General features: G+C 38.6%; 1 protein-coding gene across 1 annotated transcript in view; it reads right to left on the reverse strand.

Annotated features, from left to right (window-relative positions):
- Positions 1–6,295: 6,295 nt before the first annotated feature.
- Positions 6,296–18,625, reverse strand: part of LOC311621216 (albumin-like) — a gene marked incomplete at its 5' end in the record, with an annotated part of 66,975 nt that continues 54,645 nt past the window's right edge. Inside the window, 7 exons of the mRNA XM_084881053.1 lie at positions 6,296–7,347; positions 8,580–8,647; positions 8,978–9,110; positions 10,574–10,797; positions 11,382–11,520; positions 13,541–13,638; positions 14,779–14,911. Of these exons, the coding sequence (XP_084737179.1) occupies positions 8,612–8,647; positions 8,978–9,110; positions 10,574–10,797; positions 11,382–11,520; positions 13,541–13,638; positions 14,779–14,911 (763 nt within the window). The 3' untranslated portion in view covers positions 6,296–7,347; positions 8,580–8,611. The remainder of the gene's footprint in view (positions 7,348–8,579; positions 8,648–8,977; positions 9,111–10,573; positions 10,798–11,381; positions 11,521–13,540; positions 13,639–14,778; positions 14,912–18,625) is intronic.

The raw sequence follows: 18,625 nt of genomic DNA on the forward strand, positions 1-18,625 counted from the left end.
GACATTTCGCTTCAGGAGTAACTTGAAAGAGAAAATTGCTAACAAATGTTTTGCCAAATACAACAGAAAGGGAGCCCAAACCCTTTTTTAATATAAACTCAGTGCTGCTGCCTAGGTTTAGCAAATTGGTTGATACAGGCTGGAAAATACTTACCCTACATCCTCTGAACTCTTGCTATTATTGCTTTTAACAGATGTACCAGTATTTTAAGCTTAAATTTAAAAATTATTATATAGGATTTAAATAGGTTAAGTACAATCCTACGCTGCAGTCTCTCATAAAGGCTCATCTTAAAAATGACTTCTGAGAAGGGATTCCGGAGGTTGTTTGAAAGTGCATTCCTTGATGTTTACAAAGGAGGCTGTAAGCCTTTGCAGACAGACCAACTATTTAAACTACTTTAAAATAATTATTGCAGAAAGAAATTTCCTTAAATCCCTGGAGAAGGATCAGGAACAGATCTCTGTAAAAAATCAATAAATTATATATTTTTTAAAAAAAAAGAAAAAGAAAAAGTGTGATGAGTCAGATGTGAATGTACTAGTAAGACACTGCAAATCTCTAAGCCCCATGTAGCTGCCCTTCAGAAATGTATTACTTATTGATTTCAAAAATTAATGAGCTAGTGAGTAAATGAAGTACATAAAGTAGTGAAACTGCTGCAAAGGTTAGTTTGATGATATTGGAGATACAAGTCATTAAGATAATTCATTGCCATGGACAATGAACATTCAGGTCCCCTTTGCTGCGGGAAGCAAGAAGAAACATGAGTCAATATGCTTGTGCCAAAAATGAGGTGTTGGCAAGCTTAAATATTTTAACCATCCTTAAAATGACAATAACAGAGAATCAGGAGATCATATTTCTTCAGAAGACCTATTCATGAGTTCATCTTTAAAAATATTGAATCTCTAAGGCATATTACCATACAGAGTATACATGTAATATCTTAGTAATGAAGAATTGCTTTTGAAAAATATTCATTTTTTCTGGGAAGGGCCATTCAAGGATTCAAAGTAGAAAATGCAAGGAATATTCTGAGTGGATATATAGGTCAACTTCTTTAATATAAATGTTATACTTATGTTTTATTTTTAATTTTATAATTAATTTCCTTAATGTATATAAGCATATACACAGATACATATGCATATTCATTGCCATTCTGAGTTTTATATTAAATATACAAACTAATATGCAATTATTGATGAGTTTATATACCAATCTTCTTTTGCTAGCTTATACTACAACTAGAATCCCAGCATGTGAAATCATGCAACCCTGCCCCCCTCACACCCCGTGCCCCCAACTTTGTGTTTGGTCATTATGCATTAGGGCCACTGACTGGGTTTTTACAATTCTAGCTGATAAAAGAGTAATATGCAAATTGACTGTCACTCCAACATACAAGATGGCTGCCCCCATGTGGTCAAAGATCCTTCTCCCATGTGGACACAAGATGGCCACCACAAGATGGCCAGCAGGGAAGGGCAGTTGGGAGAGATCAGGCCAGCAGAGGAGGGCAGTTGTGGGTGATCATGATAGCAGGGGAGGGCAGTTGGAAAGGGCCAGGCCTACAAGGGAGGGCAGTTGGGGGCAATCAAGCCTGCAGAGGAGGGCAGTTAGGGATGTCCAGGCCAGCAGAGAAGAGAAGTTGGGGGCAACCAGGCCTGCAGGGGAGAGCAGTTAGGGGGACCCAGGCCTGCAGGGGAGAGCAGTTGCGGGGAACCAGGACTGAAGGGGAGGGCAGTTAGGGGCAATCAGGCTGGCAGGGGAGTGGTAGGGAGTGATCAGGCCAGCAGGCAAAAGCAGTTAGGGGCAATCAGGAAGGGAGGCAGGCAAGCAGTTGGGAGCCAGCAATCCTGGATTGTGAGAGGGATGTTTGACTGCCCTTGAGGGGTCGCAGATTGGAGAGGGTGCAAGCTGGGCTGAGGGACATCCCCACACACACACTGTGCATGAATTTTGTGCACCGGGACTCTAGTATAGATAATAAAAATCCCAGTCTCTTGGGGATTTATAGCACTTAGAACAACAAAAATGTTCTTATTCTATTTGTCAACGGTGGTTACTGTGTACTCCATAGTCCCTTCTCTTCATGATCTTGGTACAAAGTAGCCCTTATGTGGAACTTTGTCACTGTTGTGTCAGAGAAAGGAAAAGAGAAAGAGAAGGACATAGGATGTCTCTTCTTAGAACTTCTGGCCAGAACTGGCATATAACTTCCACTTACACTCCAGTGGCCAATGCATTTAACCTGGCAACATCTGACATCACTGAGCTGGGAGGTATAACCTTCCCCCAGGAAGGACACTGTGAATCACATGGCTAAGCCTGGCATCACAGGATGGGGAATCAGCAAATATGTAAGAATAATAGTCTACCATCATGGCAAATAACAGAATCTGAATGAGACCTTAGAGATCATCTCAATCATCTCATTCAAGCCCACCTATGGGGAGAAGTCAGAGGTCTAGAAAGGAAAACTTATTTACTCAGAGTTATATAACTTATTAGGGTTGAATTTCTGATAAAGAGTTCCCTCTCCCTCTTCATGATAGAATTTACCTTTTTACATGAAAAACCTATAAATGAAAAAGCAATAGAGTAAAGCAACTTAACTATGAATCTGCACAAAAGAAAAGTAGATGCCAAGAGTAACTATTTCAACCAGCAAATTCAAATGTATGTTATTAATGATGAATATCATTTATATTCAATAGAATGCTTGAAAATAAGCAAAATTATTCATAGTTATTTGGAGAAATATTAACAAACAGTTCTTGATTTGTTGTTTTGATGATAGATTTAAGAAAATTATGAAGCACAGTGGTGCCTCACACAACGAACTTAATTCGTTCCAGGAGCAAGTTTGTTATGCGAAAAGTTCGTTATGTGAAATGCGTTTTCCCATAACAATACATGTTAAAAAAAATAATTCGTTCTGTAGCATAAAATATGCTAAGATGACATAAAAAAAGATAAATTTTTTGTTATTATTTTTATTTAGATACATCTAAAAACATAATTTTTTTTTAAAAAAAACACATTTTTTTAATTTTAAGACAGACTAAGTAGAGTCTACCGAATCTTGCACATCTTCATCCATTTTCTGCTTTTTGGCCGATGGTTTCATGAAAAACCTGTCCAAAGTCGTTTGTTTTTCTCTTTTCTCCAACATCTGCCGGAAATAACGGACAAGAGTATCGGAGTAAAGATCGTTGATCCTGTTTGCTTCAGCTGAATCCCTATAGTGGGCATTGGTAAACTCCTGAACTGCTTTCCATTTGACCAGGATGTTCTTGGTGTCAGCAGTTGGGATTGGTTGATTGTTTGATTGTTGCTCCTCGTTATCAGATGACGCTTCCCTTTGAGCATTGTCCTGTTGCTGGACCAGAAGTGCTTGGAGCTCTTCAGTTGTCAGCTCTTCTTCGTGTTCCTCAATAAGCTCCTCTACATCCTCTTCCTCTACCTCTAATTCCAACCTTTGGGCCACTGTGATGATGTCCTTCACCACTTCTGTGTCATCAACTACTGCTTCTTCCTGGATCCACGAAGGCACAAGCATCTTCCAAGCAGAAATATTGAGTTTAACTTAAAAGGACGACTGCCGTGATACGTGCGTGATTTAATTCGTGATGAAGAACGATTGCCGCGATACGTGCTTAAGTTAAGCGCAGTGACTAACGACTGCCTGCAGTGCCTGCGCGGAAGGATGCAATACATCGGCAGCGATCGTGGAAGCTCGGGCGAAGCAGTTGTGGAAGCTCTGGCGACTTCGTTGTGTGAAACGAAGTTCGTTGTATGAATCATGAAATGAAGTTCGTTGTGTGCAGAGTTCACTGTGCGAGGCGTTCTTTATGCGAGGCACCACTGTATTAATAATGCAGAATATATTGTGGTTCTGAGACATCAGTCTGAGCTCATATTTAGCCAGATGGATAGACAGGTAGATGGATACAGAAATAATTACAGGTGTGTCTATCTACATGGCTTAGTTTACATACAAATCTACATTTTTTTAGTTGTTCTGTGACCATCTAGAAGCAGTGATACCCCATTAGCAGTGAGCACACCCATGCTTAGACCTTTGTTCCTAATACCACTCTGTAGTAAACAGAACCAGAACTCCCTGAAGAAGTGTTAGTGTCTAGGTCTGAGGGAGGGAAAATGCAAGATGATGCTGGAGATTTTTGTAGTGCCAGAAAGTTAAGATGTGTTCAAAAAACCAAGTTCAGAGACACATCAAAGGAGCCTATGTAAGAACCCTCAAAAGCCACAACCAGAATAATTTAAGTCGCAAAAAATCAATAGTGTAGCATTGAATTATAACCCAAAGTTTAAAATAATACACATGAGTTCATAGTGGTATTAATAAGTTCATAAGGAAATAAAGAAGTGACAAATCTTTTTTACAAAAGAAGTCTGGATTTATGTCGGTACTCGTCTTTCCAGGAGCTTCGATCTTCCCTTACCAGAAGCCAATTCCAGCACGTCAGTGAAGCAGGAATTTTAGGGGGATATAGGCAAACATAGGGATTTTTTGGAATTGGGGTCCATGGGAAAAGCATGGGGCTACAGACTGGGAGAAGGTACATTTCCATAACACAAGGAAGCCCGGAACAGTCACATCTCCATAAGACAAGAGAACTGGAAGTATACTGGATAGGTTTACATTTATAAAATAAAGAGAAGGAAGCCCTTCATTCAGAAGGAAGAAGAGGGAGAACTTCACAGGTCAAAGGGGAATATTGACCAATCAAAGGGGATATCAGGCACCAGGATCTTTATAAGTCATAGGGAAAAGAATCCAGTGGGACTATTCCCCCTCCCCACATGAGAGTCTGTACTTGTTCTTCAACAAATCTCCATCTTTGCTATACCACTTTCTGTCCTTGGATTCATTCTTTGATTCCAAAGGACAAAGAATCCGGGATGCAGTCCAAAAATTCGGTATTATCAACAGGGCTGAATCATCTGGGACAGCTAAAAAGCATCTCCCCCAAACCTGAATAGGATAATTGATTGCTGCCAGACAGCTCAGGGCATCTTAAATCTGAATGTTATTGCCTCCTATTGGCCAAACACCCGAACAGCTGTAGGCTATTTCCCAAACTAACAATGCTTCTGTAAATCTTACCCTTTGAAGTGTATGTCTCCACCTTGCCTTAGGACAAATTATGTTAATAAATAGCACAGGGTCCTTAGACATGGGGTAGTTTTCAGTTCCTTTAGCTGAAGTTCTTCTGACCCGCAATGCCTTTCAAAATTATTTTTCATCCTTGGACTCCTTCTTAATCATCTATGCTTCAGCTCCTTTCTCCAGATTGCAGCACCCTTTGTAAGGCTGCGACAAGAATCCCGGCAATCCCTTACTCTTAGTGTGAGCTAGATATAGTGACTTGCTTCCAAAAACAGATATGGAAAGGGAACACACACACATAACACACACACGTACAAACACATCAGTGTGTCTGCACTATCTGGTTGCCCAATCTCCCATACTGTGCAACAAAAGGCAGACTAATGAGGGTCAGCCAGACACACAATGTACTTTCCAAGCTGCTGTCTCAGAACCAGGGAGGGCCCTGGGATCCTGGACCACTCTTAGGCTCCAGTGTTCAGGAAATTTGGGGGATCTGCTTGACCATGAATAAATTGGGGGAAGCTGGGCTCCAGGAGTCCCACACTTCGGAATGCCTTTTTTCAAAAGTTTTAAGTCCCCATATGGTGATTGAACTGCAAGACATCCAGGCAAGGGTGCTCAGACCTAGTCCTGTGTGGGTCCAGTTATGTGTAAACACCTTCCTCAAAATCTTCTGTCTGCCTCTGAGACCCTAAAAAAGCCAGTCCATCTCCATTTCTCCCCTCTCATGCTCTCTTCCTTCTTTGTGAGGTTGCAACAGATGGGGGAAGTATTTGACCCAATCAGCATGAGGCCAAAGTGGGGTTGGGTGTGGACGGGGGAGGGTGTGGATTGTAGCATTCCAGATACAAAGGGAGCCTTTTGTCTTAAGTTGGTACCAAAACATTTTGCAAGCAACATATTATACTTAAAACAATAAAGCATAATTATTAAGGACAAAATAAACAGGTTGTGAAATAGCATGTACTGTATGAAACCAATACTATGAAAATAAAAAATGTACAAAGTATCAAGGCTATAAATGGCTCTTAAATCTTTAAATTTATAGACAATGTTCTGATATCAGTGGATATCTCTGAAACCAGGGAAAAGACATCCAATATCAATTATTTTTAGGGTTATAGAAGGAAGAACACACGAGGCCAAAGTGGTAAGGGATTATAAATTTATTAGTTCATCTGGATACAAGGTGGGCTGAGCCCCAAAATGGCACCAGCCCCCAAAGATGGGGAGTCAGAGACTTTTAGAGGACTCTTGGCAGGTTTTATCTGGGCAGAGAATTCTCTGTGCAGGCCCAGATTCTGGGAAAGTCCAGAGGGGAGAGATAATGGTCTTAGCAAATGGAATGTGGTCTAAGCAAGTGGAATGTCCCTTGTGAAGCGGCCTAAAGGTCAGTTCCCAGGGGAAGGGTACTGATTCAATTATTTAATCAAACTTAACAAGTATAACATCTAATTTTTACAAAAAAACATTATCCTCCAACTCTTATACTTTCTCAATTCAATATACCTTAATCAAGCCTTCCTGTGCTTTTGTCCAGATCTTCTAGTTCCTTCTTCCACCAATGCTTTTACAGACTTATTAAGTTTACTACACTCTTCATGTATTCTCATCCTAGACTGTCAAATTTCTTGTAGGATCAGTGTTTTCTTCTCCATTCAATTAACTATCCTTACAATCATCTGTCTTCTTTGTACTTCACATTGCTTAGAGAGTTCTAGTAGTAAAGAAATGCCATGTTTCATACACCCTACCTGTACCCCAATCTTTACTCTTTTTTCAAAATTATAATAATGCTGAAATATTACTTTCAATGTTCATAATCCTCAACTCAGAAGAGTATTAATGTTTCTTTTACTCTATTATCCCAATGAGAACTAGAAGTCCTCCTATGAAGTAGGGGAAAGAGAACAGTGACACTTTCACAGAACCTACAAAAGTTTTAGGATGGCAACCATTCTTTGAAATATAACAGTACAAAAACAAAAACACAAATAATTAAAAGGAAATGAGGATAAAGGAAAAATAATATCCTGAACCATAATATTAGATTTTTACTTAGTTACATCACAGAGAAAGAAGGCAAAATATTTTAAAAACTTATGTTCTTTAGAGAGGCTGTTGGTTTTATAACAAATAAAAGAAGAAACAGTTGAATAAGCTTTGGGTCTTCATTTCTCTTTCCTTCTCTTGGGGTAAACTGAAAAAGAAAAGGACAAATATAATTCCATTAATAAAATGGCATTTAAATCTATCTAAATGAATGTCAAATAGCTTAGACTGTCTTTCTGCAATTTCCAGTTTTCACCAATGAAAATAATTCAAGCTTGTCCTCGACCCATGGCAGCTGAATTCTTCTGCTGCACTAAGGGAGCAGAGACCCTACAAGGTATTATAAAGTCCTCTCTTCATCACTGATATTATGTTACTCCTCAGGCTTCAAAGTCAGAAGCTTCCAACATCACTCCTCAGGGTCAATTCCTAAACACCTGTCTCTTACCTTCGTTAATTACAAATCAACAAGGTGTCTTCTTCAATTCAGACCTCTAGGAGGAAAATCTTACCATTTAGGGCTGAAACAAACCACAATTTAAAACAACCAATTTGCAGAGATAGGAAGTTCTTCCTTTTCTGAATGCATAATGTGTGGCATTTTCATGTGGCAAGAGTAAGTTAAAGTCCAGTTAGTGGAATAAGCAGCACGGTCAGTTTGGAAAATATGAATGGAATTCAAGCTAAAATTCACTAGACAACTCGTTTTAAGAAAAAGTTTCTTAATATAATATTTCTCCAAAATATTGCAACCAAAATGAATGAAACATGTTTAAATTTTAAAGTGGGTCTTTTTGTCCTAAGTAGAGAAATTCTATTAAAATTCAGCATGTTGACACACCGGAAACTTAGTAGCAAATTATTGACTATTAAGTAGGAGTTTCACATAGCAGATTTCTCATATTCTCCGATGCCATGAATTTGGTATTGAACTATTATTTTGAACCTTGTGAAATCATTGCCATTTAACTTTTTTTAACCTTCAGAAATTTATATTGTCCAGCCTAATAGCTGAAGTAATCCTCTGTGAGTCATTGCTGAGTTGAATGGCTCTGTCTACTGTGTCACTAGGTCAGAACATGACAGTGATTAACTATCAAGCTGTGGTTTCAATTTAAATCGTGGCTCCACCTCTCAGAATCTGGATGTTCCTTGGTAAACTACTTGGTCTATGGTCAATCTATGCTTTGATCTGAAATATGGGAATAATAATAGAACTTAACTCAGACAACTACTGTGAAAATTAAATAAGTTAATATATAAAAAGACTTTAAAACAGTGATCGATGCTAGTCCACATGACTCTTAGCTATTTTAATATTAACTATTATAATTAGTGGGGTTTTGTTTTTGTTTTTTAAGAAAATCCAGAGGATATTACCTGAAATGCTTGTGATTTTGTTGATTTTTAGGCTAAAATTGCCTGGCATAAGCAACAAGTTTTGGACCCTGGATACAAAGAAATGAGAGAATTGGGAGAGGTAGTAGCATCATTATTAGGATAAATGAACATTTACACAACCATTGGATGATTACAAAGTAATTTTCTATGCTTCACATCCTTTAATTCCAGCTTAATACTAGAATCTCTAGAAGAAAACTTAATGGCAACCTTTGCACCCAAATAAATAAAAACATTATTGTCAAGTCATAGGGGAAAACAGTAATTGAGTTAGACATTTAAATATAAATTCCTCCACTTGCTTATGAAATCAAGCACACGGATTCAACCAAATTGCAAACCAGTACTTTTAAATAAAATGAAGATTACTCTAGCACCTCATCGGCAAAGCAGGTTTCTTTGTCATTAGCTGTGCAGCACTTCTGTATAAGAGCTGAGAATTTTTCCATAACAGTTTTCAGTTGTTCCTCAGTGGCTTTGGGCTTGTGTTTCAATAGCTCTGCAATGGCACTGCATTCAAATGAAACCAAAACAAAACAGGGAAGAGGTTACTCACATAAAGAAAATGAAGATAGTAAAGGCAGTAGTACTATTGCTTGAGATCATAATCCTTGGAGGCAGGCAACTGTGAGCCTGAGGCACAGGCTTACCACTATAAAATTCAATATTCTCATTTCCATCAGGAAGAGAATTAAATCTACCTTCATGAAGTTGGTGGAAGTCTCAAATAAAATCATCAATGAAAATTACTCAATATCTATAGTATCAGTAAATCAATAAACTCTTCTCAAATAAATGTCTGGAAATCATTAAGCCGTTGCATTTAAGAAGTATTCAGTTTATAGCGATGTGAGAACTAAAAATTATTCTTAGCAGCTTAATTACCTTAGACTCTATTTATTTAAAGTTTTGAATCCAAGATTCTATATTTTTGGTCTTTAGTTGGTCTATTCAAAATGAATATGCAGGGGATAGGGGAAATAAGACTATAAAAACTCTTGGGAGCCAGAGGTTCTCTTCCATTGATGTCTGCACAGATAATAGTGTTAGAGTGTGCTGTGAGCACAGTAAGTTTTGCAATATTCCTCTTAAGTCTATGGCCACATGACAGCAACTTTATATTGCATATCTAACCACTTGTGACAGTGACAGAGAGTCACGTCTCAGAATTCACACTTCTACACGTATTTCATCCAAATGTCATTCTCAAAAGTTATATCACATAGGTTTGCCATATCATAATACAAACTTAAACTCATTTATGCCTAGAAATAAATTTTTCTAAGAGTTTGCCTAACTTTTTCCTACCTCACAAATGAATCAGTTAATTGTTCAGCTTTTTCTATTGTACCTGTGTTAAGATATTATTCTATTACTAGAGGCCTGGTGCAAGAAATTCATGCAGGGGGGATGGTCCCTCAGCCCAGTCTACACCCTCTCCAATCCGGGACTCCTCAGGAGATTGCTGACTGCCGGTTTAGGTTCTGGATCAGGCCTAAACTGGCTGTCGGACATCCCTCTCACAACCAGGGGCCACTAGCTCCTAACCACTCACCTGCCTGCCTGCCTGATCACCCCTAACTGGTCTACCTTCCTGCCTGATCTCCCCTAACTGCTTGTGCCTCGGCCCCCACCCCCATGACTTTGTCCAGAAGGATGCCCAGAAGATGTCCAGTCTATCTGGTCTAATTATCATACTACTCTTTTATTAGTATAGATAGCCTTTATCCTCAAGATTATTCTGAATAATTTTAGGCAAATTTATAGTACAGGTTTATTTGTTATTGTTTGCTTGTTTTGCTAAGAAAACAAAAGCTTTTCTTTTTTTATTAAATGTTTATCACCTTAACAAGGAAAATACTTAAATACTATTTTCTAAGGAATTTAATCACTACTTCAGAAAAAGTTATCATTCCATTGACAGCTCTCCCTATCAAGGTTACAAACATATGCAGTAATGAAATGCCACTCACATTTGTTTCAAAACTTGTTGCTCAAACTTGGTACGTGTACATACAAATGCATGGAGGCTTAATGTTCCAGCATTGAATTGTTTGGGAATGTAGGTTTCATCATCTTTCAGAGCAGAAAAGCATGGCCGTCTGTCCAAGAATGACTCTGAGCAGCATATGGTCACTCTGGTATTCACAGGTGTCCGCTCATATGCCGTGCAAAACACATTCAGGGCAACGGACAGCTAAAGAACAGGATGTCCAGCAGAAATTTAAAAGAAGCATAATGAAAGTTTTCTTGAACTCCTACTTTCCCATGAACCAAAAAGAGTGTTGTGTTTTAACTAGAAACTCTGAACACAAGATAGACTTGAGGGAATGATTTGCTTACTACAAGTCTTACGGGATGTTTAAAAGTTTTTTCTATTACAGATATATCTACATTCGCATAATAATCCATTCAATAAAGTAATTTTAGGTGATTCCTAAGTTATGTGTTGGAATGGGGTGAAAGCAGTCTTCCAAAAAGTACAAAATTTTTAATGCCAGATTAAAACGTTAAAAATTCATGGAATTTTTTCAGAACAATTTATCAACTTCAGGATCTTGTCTCAATCCTCATTCTGATGGTCAGGATACTGTAGGCAACCAAGTTCTATACACACACACACACACACACACACACACTTTAGTTCACTCTTGCTTCTGAAAGTAATCTTTGTAAATATCTCAAGACCAAAGTTCATCATTATTGACTTATTATATTTCAGCTTAACAATAACCCACAACCTTCGGACCAACTCGACTTATAACATTTCAAAAGACTCACATAGTCTTCAGCACAAGCTGTTCTTTGTGATTCAGGAAGGATACAACACTTGCTGCCCATGCTTGCGAGATTTGTTGAAAAATACACAAGAGTTGGAGTTGACAATTGGGGTATTTTCTTGGTGTAACGAATTAAGAGCCTGTAACAAAACAGTCCAGTGTTTTCAGCCGGGCATAAAACTATTTTTTTCTAACATAGTAGGTGAAGCAGAAAACAGACAAAATCAATTATAATAATTTTCCATCCACAAAATTATCTCCATCTTTAGGTTATTTGGGAGAAAGTTGGGGAGACCTCGTCTTAAGCAACTAGGTAAGCCTAAATTTGAATTGCACCTGTTCTGTGTAGTTTTAGGGAAGTTACTTAACTTACTATAATTCAGTGACATTAATATATTTATTAATTGCTTTTTTCTCTCAATAAAACTTACAGAGAGTTTAAGATGCAGGGGTAGTCTAAAGAAGATTTAAAGTTGTGCATATGGAAAAAGATATGCAGGTTATGATTACATTGACTTTTTTAACACTGTTTAGCATACTCACAACTATATTCCTACTACTGCTCTCCCTTGTATATCAGCACTGTGCTAAATTAGAAAGATATGGATGAGTTTTCTAATCTATAAAATGGGAAGAAATATACCTGATTCAATAGGAATGGTGCAGGGATTAAATTAAAAGACATAAAATATGCTATTAATCTGGTATGATGACTAGCATGTAACAATTCTTTATTAAGAATTCCAACCACCATTGAAAGTTGATATATAACTGTAATCTACTCAAGGGAAGAGACTTGTTAATTGTTATTATCCCTAGCACCCACAGTTAGAAGAGTGCTTATATATGTACTAAGTTGAACAGTAAATGTCTATCTAATGATCTTTCCCTACTCGTCTTTACTTCCACAGATAAGGCTCTACTAAATCAGCATATTATTCTTTCAACTCATGTATTGCAGTACTTCTTGATGCACTGTCACTTAAGTCTAACTATTTGCTATTCCGAAAAAGCATTGCTGTCTTTTGTTTGTTCATAGCTATTTCTTAACCTTCAAAAGGGAATCTTCGGTTCCTATATCAAAAGATTTAGTATTTTCCTTCCCAGTCTCAAGAGGCTAATTTTTTAAACTGAACTCAAAAGTCTCTTCAACTCATCAACTATTTTATTCTCCAGTCTTTCTTAATAGAGAGAGATTAGAAATATAGCCTGTATTTTCAAACATATCCTGTATTTTCATATATATATATATATATATATATATATATATATATATATATGGCACACTAATATATGGCAGGTAGTGAGATATTTATATATACACATAGCAGGTAGTGATATATATATGTATGTATGTATGTATATACATATATATACTGTATATATATGTATATACACACTAATAAAAGGATAATATGCTAATTAGAACTGACATCTTCCATACATTTTTCTGGACCAGGCTCTACAGCAGCAGTTCTCAACCTGTGGGCTGTGACCCAAAGGTTGAGACCCATTAACAGAGTCGCCTAAGACCATTGGAAAACACACATATTTACATTACAATTCATAACAGTAGCAAAATTACAGTTATGAAATAGCAATGAAGATAATTTTATGGTTGGGGGTTACCACAACATGAGGAACTGTATTAAAGGGTTGTGGCATTAGAAAAGTTGAGAACCACTGTTCTGGACAAAGTCACCATGGCAGGGACCAAGGCAGAGGAGGTTAGGAGCAATCAGGCTAGCAGAGGAGCAGTGAGGGGGCGGCCAGGCTGGCAAGGGACCGGTTATAAGGTGATCAGGCCAGCAAGCAGAGACAGTCAGGCAGGTGAGTGGTTAGAAGCCAATGCTCCTAGATTGCGAGAGGGATATCCAACTGCCAGTTTAGGCCCAATCCCACACCAGCAATCGGACATCCCACGAGGGGTCCCAGATTAGAGAGGGGATAGACCGGGCTGAGGGACCCCCCACCTCAGAAATTTCATGCACTAGGACTATATGTGTGTGTGTGTGTGTGTGTGTGTGTGTGTGTGTGTGTGTGTGTGTATATATATATATATATATATATATATATAGAGAGAGAGAGAGAGAGAGAGAGAGAGAGACTTAAAAATTACAAAGAGATCAAGAAAAATATTAGTCAAACAAAAATACGCACGCATCTTGGTAGCCATACTCTCCCATGTTTTTGAAAGTTTCACAATCTTTTTTTACAAATTCATGTGGTTCATCCACAAGAGGCTGAAGTTCATACAACTAAAAGGAAAGAATTTAGTTTACGAGGTTTCACCCAAGGATCAGATGTAGGCTGTTTTTTACCTGTATAGGCTGAATAAGAGCCTTTTTCCATTCTGCCCAAAGTCATGTAAATAAACCTTTGATGCCAAGCCTATTATAATACATCCACACTGCATAGTATAAGTGATTAAGAATATTCAGGCTCTGTAAGCTGCAGCCCTGCAGGTTGCTTGTTATAAAGAATATTTAGGCTCAGGAGTGTATTTGAGCCAGGTAAGCTGAATCCTTTTCTAGTTGTAGAAAACTCACCTCTAAGATGGAAATGAAGATGGTTCCTCACCTCATGGAATGTTCTGTGAAAACGACCTGAACTAATGAAATTTCAACAGCTCTTGGAACACAATAAAAGCTCAATACATTATAGCTATAATTGTAAGTATTATGGTTATTATAAAGCCATCTCTCTAGTTGAATCCAGACATCTCTGAAATAACAGTTTTTTCCTTGATCATGGGATCCATCATGGTACCTGGCATATAGCAGATTCTTGGTAAAGGAAAGAAGTTTGGAGATCACTCCATATATTCAAAGTGCTAAATATCCTAAACCTGCTGAAATCCCATTTTAACATAGTTAAATATAATGGCAAAATCCTCCAGAATAGATTTTATCTCCTTACTTAATTTCTTATAGAATCATTCCTAAGCCTTCTCAAAAAGATTTGAAAATATTTTAAATAAGTAGATTTTACAACCTTCCTTAAGATGCTAATTCTTGATATTTGATAAATCTTAAAATCAGGTTAATTTTCTTCATACATACATTATATCACTTTCAGTTAACATTTACATTTACTTCATCTTATTTGTTCCCAAACGTTTAAAAAAATAAAAACAAAACATTGTCAAGATTTTGTGAAATTAGAGATTGTTCTCTTCAAATCATTTTTCTCTGGACTATTCTAGGTTTTATTATTTTATTAACCATTCTATCAAGACCATTCCCCCCTAAGATGCTTAAGAGTACAAAATTGAAATTATCTCAAGAGAATGTCTCAGTTGTATTATATGCATTTTTCATTCTGGTATTATGTTTCTTTCTTATCATTGGAATCACCAATCAAATATCTGTATTTTATTTTTCCTTTGGGAAACCTACCACTTTGTTATAGCATGTCTGATCATCATGGGTGTCACAGCACTCCTCCATTATAGTGCGATGTTTCTTGGCAAGTCTCAGTATTAATGAGACAGAGAATTCAGGATACCTCCTTGAGTACGCATGTAGAAACCTAATTAAGATGAAAATAAAATAGACTTAGTTGGACAAAGAAGAAAGAAAAATCACCTAACTAACCATAAGAGAAACACATATCCCAAAGGTCTCAATTTAACCAACCCATGCAATAAAGCTTGGTGGCTAAGGGCTTGGGGTTCAGAGTTAAAGCTACCTTCATGAAAATCCTTGCTCTAACACTTCTTTTACTATACCACCTTGGGCAATTTTTTTAAACTATCAGCACCTTAGTGCCCTCCTCTTCACATTTCCATTTGCATGGAAAAAAAATGTTTTCCATTTCTTCACTTTCAGTCTGTGTGAATATTTTGTTCGGAGGTGAGTCTCTTGTAGGCAGCATATATATGGGTCATGTTTTCTTATCCATTCAGCTACTCTATGTCTTTTGATTGGAGCATTTATTCCATTTCCATTTAAGGTTATTATTGATAGGTACTTATTTAATGCCATTTTTTATCTATATTTATGTTCCTCGCTCCCTCTCTCTATTTATTTTCCTTTTAAAGTACTTGCTTTAACATTTATTGCCATGGTGGTTTGGTGGTCATGTACTCCTGTAGCCTTTTTTGTTTTGGATACTCTTTATTTCTCCTTCAATTTTAAATGATACTCTTACTGGATATAACAGTCTTGTCTTCAGATCCCTGATTTCCATTACTTTGAATTCTGCATGCCAATCTCTTCTGGCCTGAAGTGTTTTTGTTGAGAAACCAGCTGACATTCTAATGGGTACCCCCTTGTAGGTACCTTTCTGTCTCTCTCTTGCTGCCATTAAATTTCTTTGTCTTTAATGTTTGTTATTTTTATTATGGTTTGTCTTGGACTGGGTCTCTTTGGGTTCATCTTGATTGAAATTTTTTATGCTTCCTGAACTTGAGTGGCTTTTCCCTTCACTGGATCAGGAAATTTTTCTGTCATTGTTTCATTAAGCAACTTCTCTCTGACTTGCTCACTTTCTTCTCCTTCTAGATACCCTCTGATGCAGATGCTAAGTTTCATGATATGCCTTAAATTATCCTCCTGCTTTTTAAGTCTTTTTTTTTCTTTTCGTTTCTCTAATTGGGTGTGTTTTTCCTACCTTATTTTTTAAGTCACTGATTTGATCTTCTGCCTCAATTAATCTACTTTTGATCCTTTCCAGTGTATTCTTGATGTCAGAGATGTTATTCTTCATTTCCAACCTATTCTTATTTATGGTTTCTATTTCTTATTTCATGCTGTTGTAGTTCCCACTATGTTTCTTGACATTCTATGCCTCACAGTCTACATGGAGTGGCCTTATATAGTGTTTTGTGAGACCCAGTGGTGCAGTCTCTTAGATCTCCTAGGCTGGAAGCTCTAGGAATGTCTTTTGTGTAAGTTATTTGGGTTATTCTGTTGTAATTGGGTCTTGAATGTTGTTCCATTCATGGGATGAATCTCCTTTCAGGCTGGCTGACTGTGAGGTTCACCCCAGACTACCTCATGTGAGCTGTTGTGGAGGTGCTGGCAGAACAAAACAAAACAAAAACATATACAAGAACAACAACAAAATTAACCACACAAAAAAAAAAGAAAAGAAAAAGGAAGAAGTAGGAAGGAGAATAGAGAACAATAATAAAAAAAAAAATAGCACGTGAGGAAATGGGAAGAAAAAGGAGTGTGAAAGAGCAGATATGAAAGAAAGAAAATCCTATATACTAAAAGGGTAATATGCAAATCTACTGAATGGCAGAACAACTGGTTGCTATGATGTGCACTGACCACCAGGGAAAAGAAACTCAATGCAGGAGCTGCCCCCCTGGTGGTCAGTGAGGTCCCACAGTGGGAGCACCACTCACCCACAAGTCAGACTGATTGGCTGGCAAGCCCAGTGGCCCACCTCTGCAGCAGAGTTAAGGATGTCCAACTGACCTTGGGGAATGAGCCTAAGCATCAATTGGACATCATCCCTGAGGGCTCTTGGACTGCAAAAGGGCACAGGCTGGGCTGAGGGACTGCCCCCTCCCCAAGTGCACAAATGTCATGCACTGGGCCTCTAGTAATAAAGAATAGGGGAAGGAAAAGGGTATAAAAGAGGAAGAAAATAATTATGAAAAGGAAAATATAGGAAAAAGCACATAGACAAAAAATTAGAAAAAGAAACATGAAAAAGCAGAACAAAAGAAATAGCATAAGAAAAGAGAAGGGGAAAATTAGATCTAAGAAAGAAAAAGGAGAGACTAAAATAATAACAAATCAATAAAGGAGGAAGATTAAAAAGAAAAAAAGTAAAGTGGCATTCATCTCAGCAGAGTTAGGGTCTCCTGGGAGCGGCCTTTGGATCCTGCTCTTCTGATAACTGAGGCTAACTGTTTTGTCTTCCAATTCTGCACTTCCTGGGAGAGAGTTACCACTGTCAGAAACTGTCCTGCTTTGGCTCTCGGCAGCCTGTTTGAAGCTTCAAGCAATCCACCATTTGTGTCTTTCTCCACAGGACTTGGCTGCTCCTGGGAGGGGCCAAGCTGCACTCTAAGGTGGGTTTGTTAGCAACACGTGGCCCAGTGATGGGTCAGCAAACTTCCCCAGGTTCTCCAGGCTCCACCTCTGCCTGCGTTCACCTGCCAGCCAGCTCTCAATCTTAATCACTCAAGAGTCTGGTTCTAAACAGGACTTAGTGGACTCAGGAGTCTAGATCTGTGTCATCCATGAGGGGGAGGTGTTGCTCGGATTTCAGGGAAAGTGGTGACTTGTTTCCCTGTCTCAGAACTGCTCTTCTGAGAGAGTCCCGGAATATTTCCCCACCCTCAGCTGGGCAGAGATCCTCATATGCAGTCTAGTGGGATCAGCTGGGAACCTGGAGTTTCTATCAGCTCTCCCATGTGGGGGAAGCACCAGTCAGGTTCCTGGTGTAGTCGGACAGTTGGCCCAACCCCCAATTCAGTCACTGTTGCTTCCTGCGACTGTTCAAACCCATAGGCCTGGCCTCTGCTGCTTTCTCCTCTGAAAAGATCACGATGCCTGGTGTGGCAGGCAGGGGTCCTGAGGATGGGTGGGCTGTAGCACCTAGGGTGGGGTATTTTCCTTTTCCTGAGCTGTGGCTTCTGAAAGGGGCCAGCACAACTCATGAAAAATAGCTGTTCGGTTTGGGGAGTGGTGAGACAGCATACAGGTCTCCCAGCTGCCTCTTATCTAAGTCTCCTTTCAATGCTTCCAACCCCAGCTCTCCTAAGGCACCTCAAGTCCCCATTGCCCTTCCTCCACCAAAGCCCCAGATGAGTGGCTGCAAACAAAAATCCTGTGCTCTAGGTTTGTTGTTTGTTGTTTGTTTTAAATCATCTTTATCTCCCACCAGCTCCAGACTCCTGGCAGCCAGAAGCCCTTGTCACCTTTCTTGGCTAGATGTTACATGGGCCGGCTGTGGTGCTCTGAGCTGTGCAGCCCAGCCTGGGTGTCAGGCTTGGGTGTCGAAGTTTGAGGAGGAGGGAAGGAGGAGGAGGGAAGGAGGAGGAGAAGGAGGAGGAGGAGGAGAAGGAGGAGGAGGAGGAAGAAGAAAAATAAGAAGAAGAAGAAGAAGAAGAAGAAGAAGAAGAAGGAGGAGGAGGAGGAGGAGGAGGAGGAGGAGGAGGAGGAGGAGGAGGAGAAGAAGAAAAAGAAGAAGAAGAAGAAGAAGAAGAAGAAGAAGAAGAAGAAGAAGAAGAAGAAGAAGAAGAAGAAGAAGAAGAAGAAGAAGTCACTTCCAGAGACTAGA

The sequence above is a fragment of the Pipistrellus hanaki genome (assembly GCF_964339955.1).
Source record: "Pipistrellus hanaki genome assembly, chromosome: 1".
In the NCBI taxonomy this organism is placed as follows: Eukaryota; Metazoa; Chordata; class Mammalia; order Chiroptera; family Vespertilionidae; genus Pipistrellus; species Pipistrellus hanaki.